The sequence below is a fragment of the Chlamydomonas reinhardtii genome, chromosome 12 (assembly GCF_000002595.2).
Source record: "Chlamydomonas reinhardtii strain CC-503 cw92 mt+ chromosome 12, whole genome shotgun sequence".
Taxonomy (NCBI): Eukaryota; Viridiplantae; Chlorophyta; class Chlorophyceae; order Chlamydomonadales; family Chlamydomonadaceae; genus Chlamydomonas; species Chlamydomonas reinhardtii.
The window spans coordinates 1,279,182-1,301,696 of NC_057015.1; the positions used below are offsets into that span (position 1 = coordinate 1,279,182).

Consider the following 22,515-nt stretch of genomic DNA (forward strand, 5'->3'; position numbering starts at 1 on the left):
GCCACATGGTCTCTGGGCGCGCCCCATTCGCGACTGCGAACTCGCCAAAATCGCGCCAAGGGGCCCTCTCGTTGCCGAGCCTGCGCGTACTATTCATTTGCACAGTACCGAGGACTGGATGACACAGAGCCTGTACTTCTAGGCCATAGACATCGCCAGTTCCGCCTCAACACAACACTGCGAACTTTCGCTCTGAACAATTTGCTGAAAGAGCGCGAAAATGGGAGGGAGCGCTCCTCCATGGTTCTCTGCGGACTACCCGGACCTCGCGGCTAAACGCGAGCCTTTCCCTGGTACGTTTGCATCTCTGAGGGGTCGGCGGTCCCTTGGCAAGCGGTCAAAGGGGCCGTGCTCAGTTCTTGTCGCAACAGCCTCATACATGTTGCTGCTGTGGTCGGCTGCTCAGCGCAAAACCGGGCCAACCCAGCTGGAAGGCCAGCCCTCCGCTTAAAGGCCCAGCGAAATGCCGCTATTGGCGCCGCAGGCACCAGTGCAACCGCACGTGCAACCGCGTTAGATTGAACGAGCAAACACTGCGTGGTCATAGCGGCGTGTAGTTTACGTTCTGGTCGCGAGCCGGGGACATGTGTACTCGCGAACCTTACGCGTCGATGTGACTCTACTTTGGCATATTGCAGGTGTTGAACGGTATCAGACATCCTACGTCCGCTATGGGCAGGCGGAGGAGGCTATGCCAGGCGCATGGGAGGCTGAGATGTGCAGGCGCACCATGGCGGAAAACGGCCAGGACCTGCACGCCTTTTATGCGCCTGGCAGCCTACCCGAGACAATCTCGCTGCGCATTATTGAGGCGCCCGCCGAGTTTGCCCTGCCCGTCAAGCAGGACAGGTAAGCTGGCCGGCGCCCACCGGCCTCGTGTGCTGCCCGCGCGCGATCGACACTCTTACACGCCCGACTGACACACCCGCCGCCTCTTTGCGCAGGCGCCTTTTCCCATGCTTCAAAGTCCGCGTCGAAGCGAAGCACCGCGGACCCTTTTCGCTGCCGTTGACGCTGCGGGCGCACGTCCTGACACAGCAGGACAAGGAGCACATCGGCACTTGGGTCCCGCCCGAGGAGGACCCGAACCTCGACGACAAGGGGCAGCAGGTAATGCCACCATACATGCCCTTGCTAGTTGGATGTGACACGGACTTCGTAGTAAACATGTCTGGTAGCCTAACGCTGGCTTATTGGTCTGGTAATCTATGTTACGCAGAGGTCCGGCACGGAGCTTAAGGGCCTATCCTGCATTCGCCACACGTGGGAGCCCAACGCCCGGCCGGTGAGGCTGCGCACGACGGAACCTACACTGAAAGACAAACTGTCTGCCCGCACATCCTGGCCTGGAGAGATGTTGGCTGGTTGCCTCGCAGCTCACCATCCCTACATTACGCTTGCTGCCCCGCCTCTGCCCGCCCCTGTCACGCAGCACGGGTTTGCCCAGGAGATGAAGAAGTACCAGCAGCAGCCGATGCCAATGGCGCCGCCGCTTCCCTTAGTGAAGCCCGAGCCCAGCAGCAGCTCCTTCAACGGCGCGATGGGGCCGGTGGGCATGGCCGGCCGGGCGCAGGCGCTGGCTGATTCGTACGGTATGGTGGATTCACCAAGCCTCTCCGGCGCGCCGGGCGCGCCGGGCGGCGGCCGCAACATGTCCAACCTGTTCGGCGGCGACCGGCCCGACCCGGTGGTGACGCTGGCGTCCAGCGCGCCGTTGGGCAGCGCCGGCGCCGGCCGTGACTCGCTGGAGGCCGTAATGGAGAGCCTTATCAACGCCGGGCCGCTGAGCAACCCCGGCACCGGGGGCGGCGTGGACGGTGTGGGCTCGGAGACTGGCAGCGGCAAGCTGGTGAACCACATGCGCGCGCTGCAGGCGCAGCAGCAGGCAGCCCTGGCGGCAGAGCAGCAGGCGGCGGCCCAGGCGGCAGCACTGCAGGCAACGCTGCAGGCGCAGCGGGCGGCGCAACAGGATGTGGGTGGTGTGGACCGCCGTGCCAGCACGGTGCCGGGCAACGGCGCTGCGCAGGCGGCCAACGCCGAGTCGCGCGGCTTCATCTCCTTCCAGGTTTGTACGCGGTGGATGGGTTCGTGCCCTCTTGCCCTCTTCCTGTACAGTGCTCTCTCCCTTCCTGAAGTGTGTTGGCATGAGTACGGCTCTCCGGTTACGGTGTCGCGCTCTCGCTTCCTCACTGTCTCACAACTGTTTTCCCGCCTGCTGCACCCACCGCCCTCGCAGGACTACGAGTTCACCAACCTGGAGTTCCTGAAGCCCACCCGCATGAACAAGGTGTTCATGGTCTTCACCATCAACATCGCCGGCCTGGACGACCTCATCTACGTCGCCTTCAACGTGCCCACTATCGGCATCTGCCGCGCTGAGCAGCGCGAGAAGGCCTGCAAGAAGCTTAACATTGACTTCAAGCTGCTGTCGCACTTCGACCACGCCGGCAACAACAGCAACAACAACCACAACAACAACAATAACAACAACAACGGCGGCATGCACAGCGATATGAGCAAATCGCTGGCGCTCCGCACCAACGGCCCGCTCGGCAGCGCGCTGGGCGGGCTGCCAGGCGTGGGTCCACAGAGTGCGCTGCCGGCGGTGGCAGGGGGCGGCGGCGGGCTGTCTGTGTCTAGGCTGAACGGCGGGTCCCACAGCGCAGGCAGCGCAGGCGACGGCAGCGGCGAGGGCAGCGGCAGCGCCAGTGGTGAGGCGAAGGCCACTGGTCTCGCGCTGCACGAAGTGGGCATGGCGCAGTACGCCACCAGCCAGCTGCAGACAGCGCCGGGCCAGCAGCAGCAGATGCTGCAGCAAATGAACGCTTTGAAGCAGCAGCAGCAGCAGGCCTACGGCGCGGCGCAGCAGGATGTCTCCTACCAGCTGCAGCAGCAGCGCATGGTTTTGGCGGCTGCGCAGCAACAGCAGCAGCAACAGGGCCTGGCCAACGGCCTGGTTCAAGGCGCGCCCGGCTCAGGCGCTGGCAACGGCCTCGGCCCCACAGCCGAATTCTACATGGCGGCGAACGGCTCGCTGCCGCCGCCGCAGAGCAGCACCGCGGGCTTAGGCATGGACGGTGCCATGGCCGCCACCCGCAAGCGCGACCAGGGGCCGGTGCGTCACTGCGGCTGCGACGAAGTGACTTGTTGTGCTTTAGTACTTCGTTCCGTCGCAAGCCTTGCCAATTGTCGGGTGTAACTGTTTCACCAAAAGAGATTGCCTGTTTCACCCGCAGAAGGAGGAGGAGAACTGCCGCTTCCAGCCGGTGCAGCAGTCCGACCTGCCGCCTTACACCGCCTTTGCCGGCCTGACCAGCAGCGACGTGGACATGCTGCTGCCGGCGCCACACAGCCGCATGGCCATGCGCGACTTCATCAACGACGTGTACGAGTCCACTGGCCTGCACCGCAAGCTGACCCACATGGACATGCAGGCGCTGCTCAGCCAGGCGGGCTTCCCGTCAGAGTCCATGCGCGAGCACGACACCATCTCGCAGCAGCAATGGGACGAGTTCTGCGCTCAGTTCCGCAACATCGTGGGCACGCTGCAGCAGGTAAAGACGCACTTGCTTGCTGCGGGGTGGATGCTGCATGATGGTGGGATGCGGCTGGGCTGCCGGCAGGGGGTTGCCGTGCCGGCGCAGTGCGGCGCCCCAAATGCGGCGTGTGCGAACGTTCGCACCTCATCGGGCGCTGACGCTGACGTCTCGGATGCAGGTGGCGAGCGTGTGGAACATGGAGGACCCGGTGGTGATTAGCGGCTTCGACATGGACCGCGCCGGCACCATCAACGCGCTGGTCAACGAGCCCGCCGGCACCTTCATCTGCCGCTTCAGCATGAGCCAGCCCGGCTGCCTGGTGCTCACCTGCAAGGTGGGGCCCACGCACCCGCGCGCGGATGCCATGGGCCTGGTGCACGCCATCATCAAGGTATGAGGGCAGCCGCCGTTACGCAGCGGTGGCGGTGGTCGTGGGTGTGTTCAGACTGCGAACACGCGTGTTCTGTTGCAGGCAGCCGCGCCTGGCGCGCCCTTCCAGTGCCGCGCGCATGCTTTGAACCGCATCATCATTCGTGCCTGCTTGCTTCATCATGCAGATTGATGACCTGCACGAGCGGCGTGTGGACACGTGGATTCGCGACTACGCCGGCGCCACGCACCTGCTGGACGTGTACCGCTGCAAGCGCGTGGACAAGCGTAAGGTGTTCGCCACCAACTACACCCGCCTGCGCGGCCTGGAGGCGGGTGACGTGCCGCCGCAGCCGCCCTTCGCCATGACACCTGGCGGCTTTATGTGAGCGCGCCAGCACCTGCGTATCTGATGTATGATAGCAGCAGACGCCAGGCGCGCGTGTGTACATGAGGCCCCCGAGGGACGCGGGCCGGCTTGAAGCAGGCATAGGCATTGGCTTAAATCGTATCGCGCATGGGCACAGTTTCGACGGCGGTGGCATTGTACGCGTTATTGGCGCCAGAAGGGGGGATGAGTTGGGTTTTTGCATGGGGGCGACGTATTCTTTGGGCTCGGGGGTGTCTACTTGCTGATTTGGGGTATGCCATGGCGAGAGTCCTGTTTTTGTATTTTGGATGTGTCCTGCATCAGTATCCATCTTTCTGTGTGGCATGCGGAAATAGCTTGTTATCCGGTGGGTGTCATGAACAATGCGTTACACCGCAGTGAACAGGAAGGTTGTGCGTGTGTGAGCCCAGTAGGCTTTTACAGACTGGGAACTCGCAACTCACATGTAGTCACGGTGGTGTGTCGCACATGTCCATTGCCGCTCCTGCGTATGCTCTTGTCGGGCTGAGGCCCCCGACGAAGCGATTCAGGCGCGGCAAAGCCCCCCAGGACCACCATCCGTGCATGCGTGTGTCCGTCCTCGACCCCGGCTATGTCCGGGAGATGAGGTAGTTTCGAAACCTTCGGCCTCAGACATGTGCACCAACGTGGCGTGGGCGCAGCCCGCCTTTCCCTTGAGAGGGAGAGCCACTTTCCTAGTCGGCTGGGCATCAATTTTTATTGCGGTATTGCCCATCATGACGCCAAGTGTTCATGTTGCACATGTGGTCGTCCGATGCTGGGTGCCGGACGGCCACTAAGAGCATGGCATCTGAAGGCGCAAAGCCAAGGCTTTAGCTAGTAAGGAAAGCATGGAGGTGGAACAAATGGGTCTCAATTTCTTGCGAGTGGTTGCGCCAGGATTACCTATACGGATTTCTACATATGTATGCGAGGCTGTGCGGGCGAAGGGGGAAGGGCTGGGCATGCAGCAACGGGTGCGCTTACAGCGGCTGCTGCGTGCGGAAGGCTATAGGTGCACAGCTAAACCGTGTGTTTGGGCTGTACTGGGCGGTGGAGCTCGCGGTATAAAAACGAACCCATATGACACTGCCTAATCTGGGCTGGAACAGACTTGGACGGAAAGAAAGCTTTGGCGCCGGCGGTTGTGTGTGAAGAAGCGCCTGGGGTCGGCCTCGTGACGTAAGGCGCCTGCATGGTAATAGCGCGGGTGATAACCGCGAATGGCGGCTGTGCATCATATGGAGGTCATTTTCACTTTGGCACGCACACTCAGTGCAGTGCGCTGCGAATATTAATGAAGCCAGGGATAGCCGGCTCTTTTCCTGGTGATGTACGGAATTGGTGGAGAATTCGGCAACGCGCCTAGCATGACTCGGCTAGGGAGTGTTGATGGCTTGGCAGGTTAGGGAGCACTTACGGAGCTGCCGTTATGTCAAGGAATAAGAAATGCATCATGAACCCGGTGGTGGCGAGCCCTGAACGAACAGGAGCATGGCTGGCCGCCGCTATGAGGGAACTCCCGAGGAACTCAATCCGCAACTAACACAGCAAGCGAGAGTCGTTCACGAGCATGGTCATGCTCTGCCTGAGTAGCGGTATCCAGTGATTATAATTGAAGCGTTAGCGTACGGTTGCAAGGAGTGGACGGTCAAGGCCTTGGGAATTCGATGCACTGTGTGGTCACGTGTGTGTGGTTGCAAATGCCCACCGTCGCGAGCGGACCGTCATTGTCCGGCCGGCCAGGGGCATCTTACATGCATAACGAGACGAACTGCTTAGGCATCCAAGGCGTAGACCTTCGAAATGGGTCACCCCTGTGTCGCATGAGTGGGTACCCACACGTGGTACCCACACCACTGACGATTTAACAACAATGAGTGTACAATGGCCCTGTGGCCTGTGCCACCGGAATGCAGAGACGTGCAGCAATGGCACGGTTTGACACACGCGAAAGGAGGGAGGTTACTGCGTACGTAGAACGAAACGCACAACACCCGGGTGTAGCAATGCGAGCAGCGGAACAGCAGCTTGAACTGACTACAAGGGAGGTGCAGAGCAGGGTGCACTGGTGCAGAGTGAGTCGAGCAAAGCGGATCCGACGGAGTCCTGAGTGTCCTCGCCCCGACGTCTCCAGTCCCCACGGAACCGCAGCCCGTGCGCCCCCCACTTCTTACAGCCAGATTACATGGCAGGTAGGAGAAAGGAAGGCGGAGGCAAGGGACGGCCAGGAGACAGGCAACGCATCACGAAGGCACGTTCATACCTGCAGGTAGCGTTGCGGCTCTGCATCGCGAGTGTGGCGTTGCAGTGTGTCTGTGTGGTACTACACCTGGCCGGGCGCCCGGAGCGTGAGGAATGCGCGTCAGCAAACTTCCAGCCAGCCAGCAACTTGTCGGTGCAGTAACTCCGGCGTTCGACCAGCCGCGCACTCCTGCCCTGCCGTTGGAAATTGTTTGCCATCTGCTAGGGTCTGGGAATCAGCTGCACCCTTCGGGACTTCACCAACCTGCCTTAACACTGCCCCATCGCGCACCACCACCGCAGAGCGCAAACCCAAAGACAGCCTATGGCCGGCCGACCAATACCACTGGCGTTTCACAAGCGTAAGAGGGCCAGAATGGGAAACGTGCTGGGTTAAGCGGCGCGGTGCTGAGATGCCGTGCTGATCGACTTCTCCCCCCGTCCCCCGACCCCCACGCCCGATCCCCCCCCCTCCCCCACCCCCACCCACCCACCCGCTTGGGGTATGGACGTCAGCTGCACCCTACGGGACCTCGCCAACCTGCCTTAACCCTGTCCCATCGCACACCCACCCACCCGCCGGGTGCACTCCTCATGCCTGGGAATACGCTGAACACTACAGGACTACGCCAATCTGGCCCCCCATCGCACCCACCCACCCGCCGGGTGCACTCCTCACGCCTGTCGGTACTCTTGGCTCAGATGGCGAGCCATAGCGCTGTGATGCTGGAAGTGCGATGGGACAGTGTTTAGGCAGGTTGGCACTGTGATGCTGGGAGGTTCAACCGTTCGAGAGACTGGGACCTACCTCCTTCCTTGTACGTGTTATGTGTGCCAGCCTGCTGCACCACCCGGCTGATTCCCTTTGTTGCATTCGTGCTTTGTTTGCTGACGTCTATCTGGGACGTTGCTAAGCTAGGTAGGATCTTACGCATTGCAGACTAGCCCCCCTTGCCTGTTTGGTCAGGCTACAAACACGGGCTAAACCTCTGCTGCCAACAATCTGTCTAGGGCTTTACTCATGTGCAAACCCCGTAAAAGCGTTGATATAAAGCCTGGCCACAGGAGTCCCCATTGTTGGCCACCGCGCGCTCTGTCTGCTGGTGCTTTCGGGCCAATGCACTGTACCCGCTGAAAAGGAACACGCCCCTGCCATCCTACTAGCACAACAGGTGCACCACACCTGTGTTTTCGCAGCATACTGCGTATCCCATTTGCTGCTGGCACTGCAGTCCAGATGGGCGACGACCGCCCCTAACGCGCTGCCGAAATTGTGCCCCCGTCCCTCCCGCCCACCCATCAGCTGCGAGCGCGCTGCCGAACCATAGCACTGAGTGCCACCAGAGTTCGCGGCCGCAGGCATTGTAGCTGCTGCTGCTGCTGCTGCTGCAAGCTGGCCTGACATTGCTGCCGCTGCCACTGCTGCTGCGGGGGCGCCTGTGCTTGCAGCTTCCGATCGCCCGTGCCGCACTGTCCGCAGCACCCAGCCCAGCAATAGCTGGTGCGTGTCGTCGGCGATCCCGCCAGCGCGTCCCTGCTGCCTTGGCATGCCAGCAGCACGCGCACGCGTAGGCTCTGGAGCCACGCGCGTGGGCTCCAAGGAGCGGTAGCAGGTGGCTTGCACGAGCCTGACACCAGCTCAAGTGGCGGCGTGGCCAGCCTGCTGAACTGTGCCAATCAGCCACTGTCGCTGGCGACCACCACACAGCTAAGCGCTGCGTCGCCCCCAGATGCCTACCAACGGCAAGGGCCAAGTCGCCACAAGCCAAGCCGCCAAGCCGCCGTGTGCTGCATAGCGTCCGCGCGAGTTGCAACGGGCGGTACGTATGCTACCGTCGCAGCTAGGTCCACGCAAGCGCCAGTGCTGGCTGCCGCTACCGCCGCCGCTGGAGAACCAGACAACTGTGCGGCTGCAAACTGCGGCTTTTGGTCCAGGCCGCTGCAGCCCTGCCCTGCCAGACTGCACCGCAGGTCCAGCTGCTGCCAGTTGCTCAGTTGCTCCGGTAACACTGCTGCCCCTCCCTGTGCTCTGCAGCCGCCGTTCTGCCACCCCGCGCCTGCACTGCCTTGCTGTGCTGGCGCCAGCCATACCGCACGTCTGCGCTCTGCTCCGGCTGCCGTGTTTCAAGAGGCGACCCTGCTGCTCCGCGTGGCACCAGAGCCGCCGGCAGTCCGGTCCGCGTGTTGTGGCAGCAAGCGCATCGTGCGCGTGCTCCCCCCACCCCGCCCCCCCACCCCTAAACCTCTTTTGCATCCCCCATCCCCTGCGCCCCAATCTTCGAGGTGAGTAGCTCAGGGAAGGGCCGAAAGCGTCCACAGAAAGAGTTACACACTTGCGGCGTATGGCTTACGCGTCCTGCACCACGACGGTGCCCTTGCCCTTGGTGCTCTGGTCCTCGGCAACGGTCACGAACGAGTACATCTCCTCCTGCAGGTCCAGACACGTCACGGGGCCAACGGGGTGTCGAGGTCAGCGGGGCCGGGCGGCACGCCGGGGTGCGGCAGGTTTTGGGCGCGTCGGTACTAGCCGGCCCCACGTAAACATGCCACAATTTGATATCCAGCTGAACGGCAAGAATACTTTGCACATTTTTGTTAGCCAGCGCCCCCGGCGCCGACCGCAGTCCTTGCCCAAGTCGTCCGCAACTCCCCCAAATTGCCTGTCCGCCGCCACTTTAACACCCAGGGGCAGCAAGCTCCACATATGTCGTTCGATACTGATGCTGGAGCCCACCTTGGCGTCCTCGTCGTCGTTGCGCCGCCTGCTGATGACGATGCGCAGGCGGGTGGGCACGTTCTTAATGCCCTTGCTCCACACAGCCTTGTTGAGCTTCACGTCCAGGCGCACGTCGGACGTGCCCATCACCTTGGAGGCAAACTTGCGAATCTCCTTCACCGCCTTGGGGGCGCACTTCTTGAAGCTGGTCTTGTGCAGCCGCTTGGACAGGTGAATGGTGTACTCACGAGTCACCTGCTCCTTGCTGCGGCTCTTGTCCTTCGCCATCTGCGCGGTGGAGCCTAACTTCAGCGCCGACTTCTATTTCAGGGTCGCTCGCGGAAAGTCCTGCTGACCTACCTTGCCGCTGTGTGTCTTGCAAGCGATAAAGGATCAGAAAGAGAGAGACATCGGGGCGCGGCGAGCGCCAAGTGGGAGAGACAAGAGCTGCATGGGGGTCCGACAATGGACTGTTTTCCTGCGCAACCCCGAAGCAAAACAAAAATTCTATGTTACTTGGACTACCTAGTAAACGATGGTATAACAACCAAAACCCGCATTCCTTCGCGAGAACAACGCACCAGGGCCTGAGGGCCTCTGTTTTCATACTAGTGGCCCAGAATGGCGACAATTAGGCAACCATGCTTACCATGCACATCATATAGCTCGACGCCTGCCCCAGGGCGCCTTTCTCGCCGCGTCAGCACTCCCGCGTCTCGCACGCGAATGCTGTCAGAGCACCCCCTTGCCACGCCCAGTCCGATCTGGCGGGGGTCCACGATACGCGCACATAGTAGTGCAGCTGCTGCGGAGACGCCAGGCGATGACAGCAGCGCGGCAGCCGTCGGCAGTGGGCCCATCGTACCCCCCACCGACCCCGCAGCAGCTTCGCCAGAAAAGACCCGATTGCAGAAAGCTCGAGAATTCGCGAATCGGGTTGTATTCGGCCTCATTCTCGGCTTGGGCGGTGCCGTTGTCATTTTGTATGGGAACCTCGCCATGCTGGCCACGGCGCTGTTTGTGACGTACCAAGCGTCTCGGGAGTACTTTGGCTTCATGACGTCAAAGCAGATGTCGAAGGGCATGCCGCCCCCGCCGCGGGTAGTCAGCGTGGCGACAACGGTCATGTGCATGGGCATGACTGTGTTCAGCCACTTCTACCGCGGCAAGATCGGGACCCTGCTCGCGGTGGCGTCCTTCGCGCTGCTGGTATTGCAAGTGGTGGCCAACAAGCGGCCAAAGTTCGCGCAGCTGGCGTCGTCCTTGTTCGGCCTCTTCTACTGCGGTGGGTTCGGAGGGTGTGCGTGTGGCTAACCCACGCGTGTTTGGGGTGCAAGGGCCGACGTCCCAGATTCGGGCTAAGTACATGGCCGTGAGTTAGCCGATCACGTGCGCTAGGGAGGTCCGGCTTAGCGGGGTCTGTGTAGCTACCTGCTACCACGTGCCGCTTGCTTTTTGCTTCCTGTGCCGCTTAAGCTGGCGTTGGCGGCTGCCTGGACAGTCTACCTGGATCTTTGAGTCACGCCTTCATATGATTGGCCCTGTGCAATGTGTAATCCGTCTTCATTCCCAACGGCTTGACTTCAGGATGGCTACCAAGCTTCTGGCTCAAACTGCGGAACTTGGCGTTGCCGGCGCCCGATACCCCAGCGGCGGTGCGTGGGGCGCGTGGAGGTCGTGTACCGGGGCTGAGGGCCTGGTATTTGCGGGGTTTGGCAACATGGTGCCTTCAGAGCAGCATGTGGAGTCGCAGCGAGGCCACTGGTCGCGACAAGGTGTCGGCCACAGACACGCACAGTGTGGCCGCAGGCACTGCGCTGCGAACTGCCACCCGGGTTTCTCCCTCCACCCACGCTGGGGTGCCGGGGGCGCCCCGTGGGATGCCTTTCATCTACCCAGGGCTGCGCGCAGATCACGCAGAGCATCCCGACCTAATGCAAGATGTGCACCACCGCCCTCATGCCCGCATCTCCTCAAGTTCTCTCTCCTCCGCCTGCTGCTCCTCGCGCGCAGGCCTTCCTGACCGGCATCACTGGCTGGCCCACCACGGTGGGCCTGGTGGCCGTGCTCACGGCCGTGGCGGTCATCATCGCCGCGGACACGGGAGCCTACTTCGTGGGCAAGAGCCTGGGCCGCACCAAGCTTACAGACATCAGCCCCAAGAAGACGGTGGAGGGCGCGGCGGGCGGACTGGCGGCGGCGGTGGCCACGGCGTTGGGCTCGTGGGCGCTATTCGGGTGGCCGGGCTCGCCGTTGGCGGCTGTGGTGCTCGGGGTGAGTGCTACGGCGGGGTGGGGCATGGGAGGGGCGGAACGCGGGCGGGGGCCAGCATGGAAAGCTGTGAAAGTATGAAAGCTGTGTTGAGGGATGCGGGAAGTGGGTGCTATGCGGAGGGCGGCTGCGGTTCTGCCGCATGCTATGAGGATTGCTGTGATATGCTGGGTGGGGAGCGCTGTTGCAAAGGGCGCGGGCTCTATGGGGCGGCTTGTTGGCTACACCGGTGACTGCTGTCGACGTGCAGCGCATGCACGCGGTACCCTAACGCCGACTGTTTAACAGCGTCTGGGATGCCGAGGCTCGCTTAGCACAACTGCATGCAGGCCACGTGCCGTCAAGCGTCTCCTTTGGCATTTGCACGGACACACACAGGTCATGGTGTTCTTCAGCAGCCTGTTCGGCGACTTGATCGAATCCATCATGAAGCGCGACGCGGGCATGAAGGTGGGCAGCGGCCTGGCGTGGCGTGCAGCGGTGTGGGGGATAGAGGGGGCTGGGAGCTGGGTGGCGAGGACCCACATTTTGGGGCTTGACATTATACAACGTGCCTCACCCATCGGAACGGCCCGTACCGCCGCGGGCAATCCCTCCGCCGCCCTGAGCACAAGATGCCTGTTCCGGTAAAGCTACGGGCATCGTTTTTCATCAACTCCTCAACTCACCCCGTTTCCACCCGCTACTTTGCCTGCGCAATCCTGTAATCCCTCCCCTCCCCAAACCCCTGCGGTCTCCCCAGGACTCGGGCGACCTCATCCCCGGCCACGGCGGCCTGCTGGACCGCTTCGACTCGTACATTTTCTCCGGCGCCGTCACCTACTTCTTCTCCGTGTTCGTGCTGCCCTTCCTCAATGTGCTCTACGGCCCGGGCGGCCTCTCGGCGGCCATCACCGCGGGCCTGGCGCCGCTGGGCGCGTGAGGCGCTCTCGCGCGGCGCGCTTGACGCAGCGCAGCGGTGCAGCGCATGGTACTGTTGGGTGCGCGGCACTCGGCTCGGGAGCAGCCGGGCGGGGCATGGAGGTGGAGCTGGTGGACGCTGCTGTCAGTGGCCGGTGGCGGGGGAGCAGCGGCAGGGGCACAGGGGCATGTTGGAGGCTGGGCTACGAGCCGGCGCCTTCGGGGCCGCAGTGCGCGAGCGGGCGGCTGGGCGTCGACATGGCTTTGGCGATGCTGGCAGGATGCGAGGAGCGAGCACTGTCAGGACCGGGGATGGGGAGGGATCAAGCATGCCCCTGTTAGGCTGCATCATGATTAGCGTACCACAGCGAGCTGTTGAGCAGAGCACGTGGCGCCTGGAGGCACGACGTCTCGGACCGGCGTAATGTTCAAGCGGGCACCGGTAACTGTAGCCTTCCTTATGCCGGTTTGCTCTTACATTAAGCCTTGGCTCGGACCCCAGGACATGCATTCAGGGCGCCGCGCATGTTAGGTGGGCATATGACAGATAGCGTCAGGCGGATGTGCAAGGTTCCAGCATTATAGGCCGAGCGGGTAGAGCGGATGCCGGTGAGATGAGCTGCTGTTTGACGTCTTGTTGGCTATATGCTCCTGGCATGGTATGGGATCGGTTGTGGTCAGTTTTGACTAGGTGCCTAGACATGGGGGCAATGCCTGACTCCTTGTTGGGAGTGAGAGTGAAGGCGAGGGTGACATATCGCGCGTTCCTGGGTTTCTTTATGTGCGTGTGGAACACTTGGTTACTCGGGCATATGGATGTAGGTTCGGCGTGAATGAATAGGGACGCTGTCCAGCAATCGGGCAAGTGTTGGGAGAGCCAGCGCTGCTTGAGCCTGTGCGTGAAGACATGTTGCGGCTGCTGCTGAGGGATGGATATCAGGAACGGCACTCCCGTTCCGGTCCGCCGGCTGAGAACTGTATGTACCGTGTCTAGGTGAGGTGGGCCAACGCGACACGAGCAGGGATGTGCGGCAAGCGATGGGGCGCGGCGCGTTGGGCACGGCGTGAGTGGTCAGGCGCGTCATCTGAGCCAGGCTGGTTGCTGCAGGCCGTGTGGACGTAGCAAGGTCATGTAAAGCAATCGGCTGCAAGCAAAGGCGGCTGCAGACTGTGGACGCGCACGGGATTCTCACTTCACAGCATATTCACGGGCTGCCGCGTGCAAACAATATTTGTGCGCGAACCGAAGCCATCAAGAGGCGAGTATCCTAGCAGCTTCAATACCCGCCCAACACAAATACACATAATGGTCAAATCACCAGTACATGCATCGAACCGATCACATGCTGCATGCGTGTGCACGCTTATTGGAGACGTCGTTACCTAAATTATACCGCTTCTGCTGACGCCGCAAATGCCTGTGCGCCACCGCCCGGGGGCATGAGGCGCAACTCCCCAGGTCCGTCGCGTACACCTACAACATCAGCTGCTGCTGTACTGCTGCAGCCACCACCACGATCAACACCTTACTGCGGGTGCGCGTTTGTTCCCTGTCACCTTGAAAAGGTCAGAGCACTGCTCACCACCTTGCAACCACAGAGCGCACTACTACTCCCTACCTTCATTACCCCACCCCTTCACGGCTCTCACTGCCTTCCTGTCGTGTCCTGTGCCGAAGCTTGCAATCTTGGCATCAACATGATAAGCCCTGGTGCCTGCCTCGGTCTAGGTCAATAAGTGAGACTGCATTGCATTCTGCCAGTGTGTCTGAATAAGTGAATTTGGTGGATGGCGCAGAAAGCCTTGGTGCGTGTGTGTTTCCCAGTTGGGCGACGTGTCTCAGGCAAGGCTGTGTCCGGCAAAGCCAGTTGCGTTTGCGGTTGAAGATCCATCCTCTAGTGAGAAGAATTAATGGGCTGACAACTCCAACAAGCGCTATCGCTTGCTACGTAGCTCCGGCGCAAAAGCAGCATCCGGGTTCTCAAACAATGCTAGGGTTTTCTCCCCCAACAGCTCGTCAGTCTGTCTGAGGTCGTCCCAAGAATTAATTGGCCGCCGTAACTACAGTCCTAAATCCCAGCCGTCCAATAGCAGTCCGCCATCGCCATCCTGGTACGCCGACAACGCATCTGCGTTGGCAGGCCATGCAGGTGGTCGAGGGCGCCGACGTCAGCGTGGCGCACACCTTGGTCCAGTCAGTGGGCACCCACGTGTCATCGGACTCATCGCAGTGCGGAGACCGGAAAAGCACTAACCAGCAAGGCCTCCCGTGTCCCTGCTCTGTACTGCACTCAATTACACTCACCGTTAGGCAGCTCTCCGATGTCCATGCTGAGGGCAGTCCCAGCCGCCGCCACCACAGCTGCCGTGGCCTTTGGTGTGCCACGCAGGCCCTCCGTCAGTTGCACATACGTCAGGCTCCGGCCCGAGTCTGAGCTGCCCGACCTCTTGCTGCCGCGGCCACTGCCAGCCGATTCGCCCCCAGACAGCGACATGCGGCGCCCCGCATGGGCCGCGACTGTAGCGGCATCGGCGCCGGTGCCGGCGCCGGCAACAACCATTCGCATAGCCACGCCGCCAGCGGTAGCAACAGAGGCACCGACGGCCGGTCCCATACTCATTGCGCCCTGTGCCACATCGCGGAACTGACCCCCACCGTCGCCGCGACCGCTGTCCGACCCTCCAGCGCTGCCGCAACCCAGTATTCCCAAGCTGTCGACGCTGCCCCTGCGACTGCCGCCGAACCCGAAGAGGGGGCCCGCAGGGTCGCATTCAACATCCAGCTGCATGGGCGTGGCTGACCCGCCAGCCGCACCAGTTGCCCCGCCGGCTGCAGGAGCGCGGCGATGGAGGTCGGAGGACGGGCCACAGAGGTCGGACCACAGGGCTGCGTCTGGGTCTTCGGGATGCGCAGGCAGCAGCAGCGGCTGCAGATTGTGTCCGTTGGCCGTGCCGGCGTTGCTCAACACACCTTGGGATGCAGCAGCAGCTTCCGCAGCGGCGGCTGCGGCAGGCGATGCAACGGCTGCAGCGGTTGGCACCAGATTATGACGGTGGTGCTGCAGGTGCAAGCCGTGAGGGCCGCCGGCGTGGGCGCCGCACGTGGCACGCCCGAAGCCGCCCCACGGTACTGACGCCGAGCCATGCAAGTGCTGGTGCGGCTCCAGCGGCGCAGCCGCGGCTGCCAGCCCTCCGCACCCGCCACTGACTGCTGCTGATGGTCCACACATGTTCGGGCCACCGGAGGCGACCGCGCCGCCACCCAAGGCGTGTGGAGGATCCGGATGCCGGGTGGCCGAGTGGCCAGGCATCCCACTGCCGGCGCCGCCAGACCCCGAGCTCATCAGGCCGTGCTGGTGGTGCGGTGCCACATCTCCAGCGCTGGGGATGCTGGCAACGCGCTTGAGCTCTGCTGGGCCAATGCGGCCGGACGCCAAGGCGGTCGCGGCAGCCAGTGCGGCTGCAGCGGCGATGCCAGACCGGCCTCGATGCAAACCGCTCCCACCGCTATAGCCGCTTACGGCACAAGCGGGAAAGCTGGCGAAGCCTTGCAGGTCCGCTGAGTTGCCGCCGCTTTTGAGCGGCAGCGGCTGGCTGTTATGGTGCCGCAGCTGCTGCGATGCATGCGTAGGCTGGTGGTGGCCGCTGGGGCGCGGAGCGAGCTGCGGGCCTCGGTGCGGGTGGTGGTGACCGCCCAGGCTTTGGTGCGGCGTGAGCTTCTGCGGCGGCGGCGGCGGCGGCTGGTGCTGTGCTTGGTGGTGTGACTGCTGCTGCTGCTGCTGCTGCTGCTGCTGCTGCTGCTGCTGCTGCTGCTGCTGCTGCTGCTGAGGGCCCAATGGCGCCTGCTGTACGCCCGGGCAGCAGTAGTATGAAGGCGGTTCAGGGTACATGAGGACACCAGCCTGCCTGCCCAGCATAGGCTGCGCCACGCTGCTGCCGCCACTGCCTTCACCGGTGCTGTAGCCGGGAGGTGTTGGCGCGGCGCCCGTGCCCGCCATAGCTGCCGCCGACGCCTGCGACGGGCCGCTTGCAGCAGCAGCCAAGGCACTGCCAGACAGGGGCGATGCGGCGAGGGGCTCTGCCGGGCTAAGGCCATAGCCGCCCGAACCAGACGCATACAGAGCGGCCGCAGTGGGGCCGGCGCCGGCAGCGCTGCTGCTCCCAAAGGTTGTCAGTTGCCCGACGTGGTGGGAGCCGGCAGCCCCTCTGACACTGCAGGGCTCTAACAACACGCCAGCGACCCCGGACGCAGCGGCCCCGTAGGCCGCGCCCTGTGCGGCGTGCCGAGCGCCGATAGCCGCACAAGAGGCACCACCCGCGCCCGCGGCCGCGCCCGCACCTGCACCTGCCGATCCACCCGAGTTGCGGCGCTGCTGTGCATCCTGCAGAGGCTGCCGCTGCAGCTGCCCGGAGGCGCCATTGTGTGCTTGCGGCTGCGCCTGCGCGGGCTGCGCAGCGGGACCCCCTGGCTGCTGCCCGTGCGGCTGGCTGCTGGGCGGGTGCTGCACGGGCTGCGGAGAAGGCGCAACAGCCGTGTGGGTGCGGCTGGGTGTCTCGGCCTTGACCCCTAACGTCCCAGCGGCCACCATGTCAAGGTCCACGCCTCCGCCATCGCCGTCACCCTCGGCGCCGGCCTCGGTCACCATCTTCACGTCTTCATCCGCGCCGGCTGGCTCCGAACCGTCGCCCAGCAGCTCCGCATCATCGCCGACGGAGTCGGCGTCGCCGCTCTCCTCCTCACCCTCATCATCCACTGCCGCCTTACGCGGCCTGGGGGGTAGCACGACGTCGGGCACGGCCAGCACCTCGGGCACCGGCTCCTCGTCCACTTGAACTCCGTGCAGGGCAAGGCGCGACACGAACTTGCCGTGCTCCGAGCGCAGTTCTCGTTGGCGGGCTCGCCAGGTGGTAAGCTCAGTGCGCAGCTCGTCGACCTCCTTGGACAGCTCCTCGCACAGAGTCTCCAACACGCCCACCTAGTGACAGGACCGTGAGATGGCCATGGGGACAAGGGGGTGTCAGCTATGACGGTTGCAGGCATCATCAGGCACGTACCGGCTGGCAGCCGAAGGGCTGGTGCCAGTGCGGTGCAACACCCCCGAGCCCCAACCCGCCCAAACGAGCTAGGTGGAGCAACGCATACCTCTTCCAGGCGTTTCACTCGGCTCCTCTGGGCGCTTTTGCGATTTGCCAACAGCCGTCGTTTGCGCCTCTCGTCCTCCTCCGAAGTCCCATGGTCCTCCAAACCTTTCTGCTTTTTGGCGCTGGTTCTGCCTGGCTTTCGACCAGCGGGATGATGCTCATCCTCGTTACTCCCGCTAGCGTCTTTTCTCTTTCCCCTAGCCATCGCGCTCATAGCGTGCGTGCTCGCAGAGGTTCGGGGACATGCTGCTGCGGCGTTATTACCCTGATTTTGACATCAGACATACTACACAGGTAAAAACTAAATGAATGGCGATTGTGATGCAGCTGTTAGCACTCGTAAGACTATTTCGAGGCCCGAAGTTAGGGCGCCCGTTGCGTCTGTTGTCAGCGCGAGTCCTTGGCTAGGTAAACAATGAATAGACGTTGAATTCATAGGCTGAAGGAAATCACTTTGAGCTCGGTGCCACTGGCTTCCGCTTAGGGCTGCGCTAAAGACGCTGCGGTTACTTTCTACCCCATCGGCGCTTGGTCACACCTCTTGCTTGACTCACAAATTGTTCAACTCAACAACGTCCTTGCATCCAAGTCAATAGCTATAGGTTACCAGTGACTTGCAATGACTTTGCAGTCAAAGTCAAGGCCGACGCGCTTTCGCAGGCCTGTTCGCAGGCGCTTTCGTGCTGCAGCGAGTTCTGTGTGGCTATGGGCTTGGGCGGAATACCAGCAAGGACAACCTACACGAGATATAATTAGTATGGAATGACTAGCGTTTGGACAGCTAGGACGCGCGCCCCACTCGCAATTTACCAGCGGGTGGGGCGGCCAATAGGCCCGCTTCTTAGGTGAATGGGGCGGTCCCACGCAAATCGTAACTATAGCGAAAGTTGCAAATCCACATGCAGATAGCTCAAAATGCATGCCCGGAAGCCGCGAGAGAAGTTCCCCGCGCTCCCGGCCCACCATCGCCCCCCATCAGACCCCTGCATGGCCCTTTGCACACGCGAGCAGGCGCTGTAGTCTGCACGCCTCATCTCTATACGCTGATCACACTTAATCGCATCCTAAAACATTACCCGGGATACTACACCGCGCTTCCGGCGACGGATGTGGACCCGCAAGCTCTGGGCCTAAGCGTCATGGCAAGTCTTGTTGTTTCTCTTGAATGATGCGCCCATTCATGCGTATGGAAAAGGCGCCTGAACTTCGCCTTGCAACATTTTGCGTAGGCACCTAAATCGCTTGCCGCCAGCGTCAGCCATAACTGCCGTCTGAAGCTTAAACTTTTTAACAAGGAGGTTGACGAACAACACACCCGCTTCATCAGCGGTGAGCGCACGGTGGAGGAGGATGCCTGCCTTCCGCCGGGCAGCATCACCCTGACCACGTACCCCACACTGGGCGCGAGGTTCCAGGTGAACCTCAGTGGCTGGTGCAACTGTCAAGAGGTATGTTCGTGGACAAGAGGGCGATCCGGGAGGGCGGGCTGGAGGGATGGGGAGACGCAGGGAGGCTGGAGGGGACAGGGAGACACGGGCGACCAACAGCAAGACCCGGGGTGTGTGTGATGGAAGGTCGACAACCGTTTGTGTGCTGAACGCAGGTCAAGGACATAATCGTCGAGTTCCTGGAAGCCATGCATGGCGTCAGAGTCAAGAAGTTTCCGCAGTACAAGGCCAAGCTGGCTGCCATGGCTAGCCTGGACGAGGACAGCCCCATCACCTCCCTGCCTACCAACAAGTTCATCCGGTTCTGGGCTAGGAGGGGTGCGCAGCTCGTACTCTCCGCCCTACGAGAGTACCAGAGCGAGGGTGGTGCAGCTGTGAACGGGGAGGGCGGGGAGGGCGGGGAGGGCCAGGGCGACAGCGAGGGTGGAGGCACGGAGGTTGGCGAGGGCGAGGGTGAGGGTGGTGGGGCTGGCGGAGGCGGAGAAGACGGCGACAGCGGTGAGGGCACCAGCCCAGGCGCCAAGCTGCCACTGCGTCTAGGGGGCTTGGTCTCCAGCTTGCTCTGCAACAAGGGGCGCCTGGAACGGGGCGAGTGGAAGACGTGGCAGTACTCCGGCGGGGGCTGCAAGTGCGGCGGCTCCTGCCACGCTGCCCGGGCGTACCTCAGGTGGCCGGATGGCCTGCCCCTGGTGTGCTATGCCAGTGGGCACGTACACGGCACCGTCGCGATCCACACGGCCGTGGTTGAGTGGGCGTGTAATCACGACCCCGCCTTCAAGGCGGACTACGAGAGGTGCGCGGGCGGGGGATCAGAGGGACTGCTTGCCGGCATACACGAATGTCGGCATATTGCACGTTTGGCAAGTTGAATCAAAGGTGATGTATCTGCAAACAACTTACAGGGCGGTGGCCGAGCGTGAAGAAGCGGCCAAGCAGAGGAAGGTGTGCCTGCATGTGTTTGCATGTGTCTGCATGTGCACGCATGCTGGCCAATGAGCGTGTACCTCTGTGTTGCGCTTGTGCTAACGCATCTCTTCACAGGAGGGTGGAATGCAGGCGGCTGGAGCTCGGGACATGCGGCAGGCAACTGCACGCGGAGTGACGGCTGCCAGTGATGAGGACAACAACATCGAGCTGGGCACAGGTATGGCATGGAAAAGGAAGACGCTCTCATGCTCACTGCCCGTTACTTTTCCTCACACCTTTTGTCACTCATTCCCGCGGTGTAGAGGCGCCGCAGCGCGGGAACAAGCAGCCCAAGCCTGGCAGCAAGAGCCGTAGGCAGCTGACAGATGCGGAGGTGAGTCAAACATATGGGCAGGCGGGCGGGACGGGGTGGGACTTGGAATTGCGCCGCGCGCCTTTGACCATATCCCTAGCACTATAGGAGCATGCATCTGTGCGAGTTGCAGGCGCATCCGCCACCTTCGACTTTTGCGTGTGCGCCTTGGTGGGGGGTCCGGGGCCGGGTTGGAGGCTGGCCGGCCACCATCGCCGGACCTGGGCAGGCGGGCGGGACGGGGCAGGACTTGGAATTGCGCCGCGCGCCTTTGACCATAACCCTAGCACTATAGGAGCATGCATCTGTGCGAGTTGCAGGCGCATCCGCCACCTTCGACTTTTGCGTGTGCGCCTTGGTGGGGGGTCCGGGGCCGGGTTGGAGGCTGGCCGGCCACCATCGCCGGACCTGGGCAGGCGGGCGGGACGGGGCAGGACTTGGAATTGCGCCGCGCGCCTTTGACCATATCCCTAGCACTATAGGAGCATGCATCTGTGCGAGTTGCAGGCGCATCCGCCACCTTCGACTTTTGCGTGTGCGCCTTGGTGGGGGGTCCGGGGCCGGGTTGGAGGCTGGCCGGCCACCATCGCCGGACCTGGGCAGGCGGGCAGGACGGGGCAGGACTTGGAATTGCGCCGCGCGCCTTTGACCATAACCCTAGCACTATAGGAGCATGCATCTGTGCAGTGCGGCAGGTGCATCTGCTCATTAACACGATCATCTCCTGTACGCGGCATTCTGCAGGCGGCGGAGGTGGTGGCCACGTACAAGGAAAAGCGGGCGGCGGGCCTGAAGAACAAGGAGGTGTGGCCAGCAATCAATGCCGCCCTGGGCAAGGACTGGTCCAGGAACAAGATGGAGGCGGCGGCCAAGGCTGCAAGAATTTGGACGCAGGGTAGGTTTCTAAACCAGTTCCCGTGCGTGTTCATATTTATCATCCGTGGCATAACACATGGCGGAAAACACCGTGCACAGACCGTCGTGGCCCCAAGAGCAAACGCAACGACGACCTGGAGGAGGAGGATGCGCAGGACTCTGAGGGGGGTGAGTGGACCCAGCAGACGGGCGACACCTCTGGCGGGTTTGAGCAGGAGGAGGGGGGCGAGGAGGAGGCGGGGTCCGCTGGCAGGGTAGAGGCACGTCCAAGCAGCAGCGGGGGTGGGGCTGGGGGTGGTGCGGGCGGGCGCGGGGCTGGTGAGCCTGAGCGTGGCCCAGGCGAGCCAGCTGCAGTGGAGGGCGCGGCAGGGCGGCCTGCGGGCAAGAGCAGAGGAGGGCGCCGTGGGGGCGGCGGGGCCAGCGGTGGGGGTGATGCGGGGGAGCCAGCTGCAGTGGAGGGCGCGGCAGGGCGGCCTGCGGGCAAGAGCAGAGGAGGGCGCCGTGGGGGCGGCGGGGCCAGCGGTGGGGGTGATGCGGGCGAGCCAGCTGCAGTGGAGGGCGCGGCAGGGCAGCCTGCGGGCAAGAGCAGAGGAGGGCGCCGTGGGGGCGGCGGGGCCAGCGGTGGGGGTGATGCGGGCGAGCCAGCTGCAGTGGAGGGCGCGGCAGGGCAGCCTGCGGGCAAAGGGCGCCGTGGGCGCGGCGGGGCCAGCAGTGGGGGTGATGTGGGCGAGCGTGGGGCTGCTGCGCCGCACACGTCACCACGCCGGCCACGGGCTAACAGGGCGGCAAACTACAGCTCCGTAATAGCAGCCGAACTGGGCAGGTATGAGTGAGGGCCCGAACTGTGGAGGCTGCGTGCGCACTGAAATGCAGAGACCGTTTATTGTGACTTAAAGCGACTTTAGTTATTATGGTGACCTGGTTATGGTGGCGTTTTTCAAAATAGATCCTGTGCCGGGGCTCAGTCCGGACGCGCCCGCCAGCAAGTTGGGGCAGACGGGCGGGCAGTTGAAGGCGGGCAGTTGAGGGTGGGGAGGGTGGGGGAACACTAGATCCAAATCCATGAGCGCAAGAGACAAGGAATGCTGATTGTATTGGTATTGGGTAAAGGGACGTGAGAGAGACAAGGAATGCTGAAGATGATGCCTTATTAACATCAGGGATGGCGGTGGCAAGGCGTAGGCGAGGCGTAGGCGAGAGCAGGCGACACTTGTAATGCAGGCGATACGTGTAGAGCAGGCGACACTTGTAATGCTAGAGCTCAGCGTCTCCCGTCAGCGTCTCCTGTCTCCCGTCCGCATCGCAAGTGCTTTGCAAGTAGGGTCCCGGGTTGCAGAACA

General features: G+C 62.6%; 6 protein-coding genes across 6 annotated transcripts; 3 read left to right on the plus strand and 3 right to left on the minus strand.

Moving 5' to 3' along the window:
• Positions 1 to 68: 68 nt before the first annotated feature.
• Positions 69 to 6,183, plus strand: CHLRE_12g489150v5 (uncharacterized protein). The gene is made up of 9 exons (XM_043067888.1): positions 69 to 293; positions 639 to 849; positions 945 to 1,110; positions 1,220 to 1,285; positions 1,433 to 2,065; positions 2,237 to 3,115; positions 3,237 to 3,554; positions 3,718 to 3,930; positions 4,097 to 6,183. Exons 1-9 carry the CDS (start codon positions 221 to 223, stop codon positions 4,295 to 4,297), a joined length of 2,760 nt encoding a protein of 919 aa, XP_042918046.1. The 5' UTR covers positions 69 to 220; the 3' UTR covers positions 4,298 to 6,183.
• A 1,269-nt stretch (positions 6,184 to 7,452) lies between these two features.
• On the minus strand, positions 7,453 to 8,798 carry CHLRE_12g489152v5 (uncharacterized protein). Its single transcript, XM_043067889.1, has 2 exons — positions 7,840 to 8,798; positions 7,453 to 7,726 (listed from the first exon to the last, which is right to left on the minus strand). Exons 1-2 carry the CDS (start codon positions 8,090 to 8,092, stop codon positions 7,704 to 7,706), a joined length of 276 nt encoding a protein of 91 aa, XP_042918047.1. The 5' UTR covers positions 8,093 to 8,798; the 3' UTR covers positions 7,453 to 7,703.
• Positions 8,799 to 8,856: 58 nt separating this feature from the next.
• CHLRE_12g489153v5 (ribosomal protein L31) lies at positions 8,857 to 9,848 on the minus strand. The gene is made up of 4 exons (XM_001690871.2): positions 9,805 to 9,848; positions 9,612 to 9,737; positions 9,278 to 9,547; positions 8,857 to 8,971 (listed from the first exon to the last, which is right to left on the minus strand). The coding sequence occupies exons 1-4, from the start codon at positions 9,817 to 9,819 to the stop codon at positions 8,891 to 8,893; spliced, it is 492 nt and encodes a 163-aa protein (XP_001690923.2). The 5' UTR covers positions 9,820 to 9,848; the 3' UTR covers positions 8,857 to 8,890.
• A 100-nt stretch (positions 9,849 to 9,948) lies between these two features.
• CHLRE_12g489050v5 (uncharacterized protein) lies at positions 9,949 to 13,578 on the plus strand. The gene is made up of 5 exons (XM_001691055.2): positions 9,949 to 10,544; positions 10,847 to 10,914; positions 11,273 to 11,533; positions 11,909 to 11,980; positions 12,273 to 13,578. The coding sequence occupies exons 1-5, from the start codon at positions 9,986 to 9,988 to the stop codon at positions 12,450 to 12,452; spliced, it is 1,140 nt and encodes a 379-aa protein (XP_001691107.2). The 5' UTR covers positions 9,949 to 9,985; the 3' UTR covers positions 12,453 to 13,578.
• Positions 13,579 to 13,612: 34 nt separating this feature from the next.
• CHLRE_12g489000v5 (uncharacterized protein) lies at positions 13,613 to 18,448 on the minus strand. Its single transcript, XM_043067885.1, has 3 exons — positions 17,574 to 18,448; positions 14,736 to 17,406; positions 13,613 to 14,559 (listed from the first exon to the last, which is right to left on the minus strand). The coding sequence occupies exons 1-3, from the start codon at positions 17,775 to 17,777 to the stop codon at positions 14,492 to 14,494; spliced, it is 2,943 nt and encodes a 980-aa protein (XP_042918048.1). The 5' UTR covers positions 17,778 to 18,448; the 3' UTR covers positions 13,613 to 14,491.
• A 190-nt stretch (positions 18,449 to 18,638) lies between these two features.
• CHLRE_12g489001v5 (uncharacterized protein) lies at positions 18,639 to 22,439 on the plus strand. The gene is made up of 7 exons (XM_043067886.1): positions 18,639 to 18,901; positions 19,176 to 19,813; positions 19,923 to 19,962; positions 20,062 to 20,164; positions 20,250 to 20,320; positions 21,044 to 21,194; positions 21,275 to 22,439. Exons 2-7 carry the CDS (start codon positions 19,209 to 19,211, stop codon positions 22,006 to 22,008), a joined length of 1,704 nt encoding a protein of 567 aa, XP_042918049.1. The 5' UTR covers positions 18,639 to 18,901; positions 19,176 to 19,208; the 3' UTR covers positions 22,009 to 22,439.
• The last annotated feature ends 76 nt before the right edge of the window (positions 22,440 to 22,515 follow it).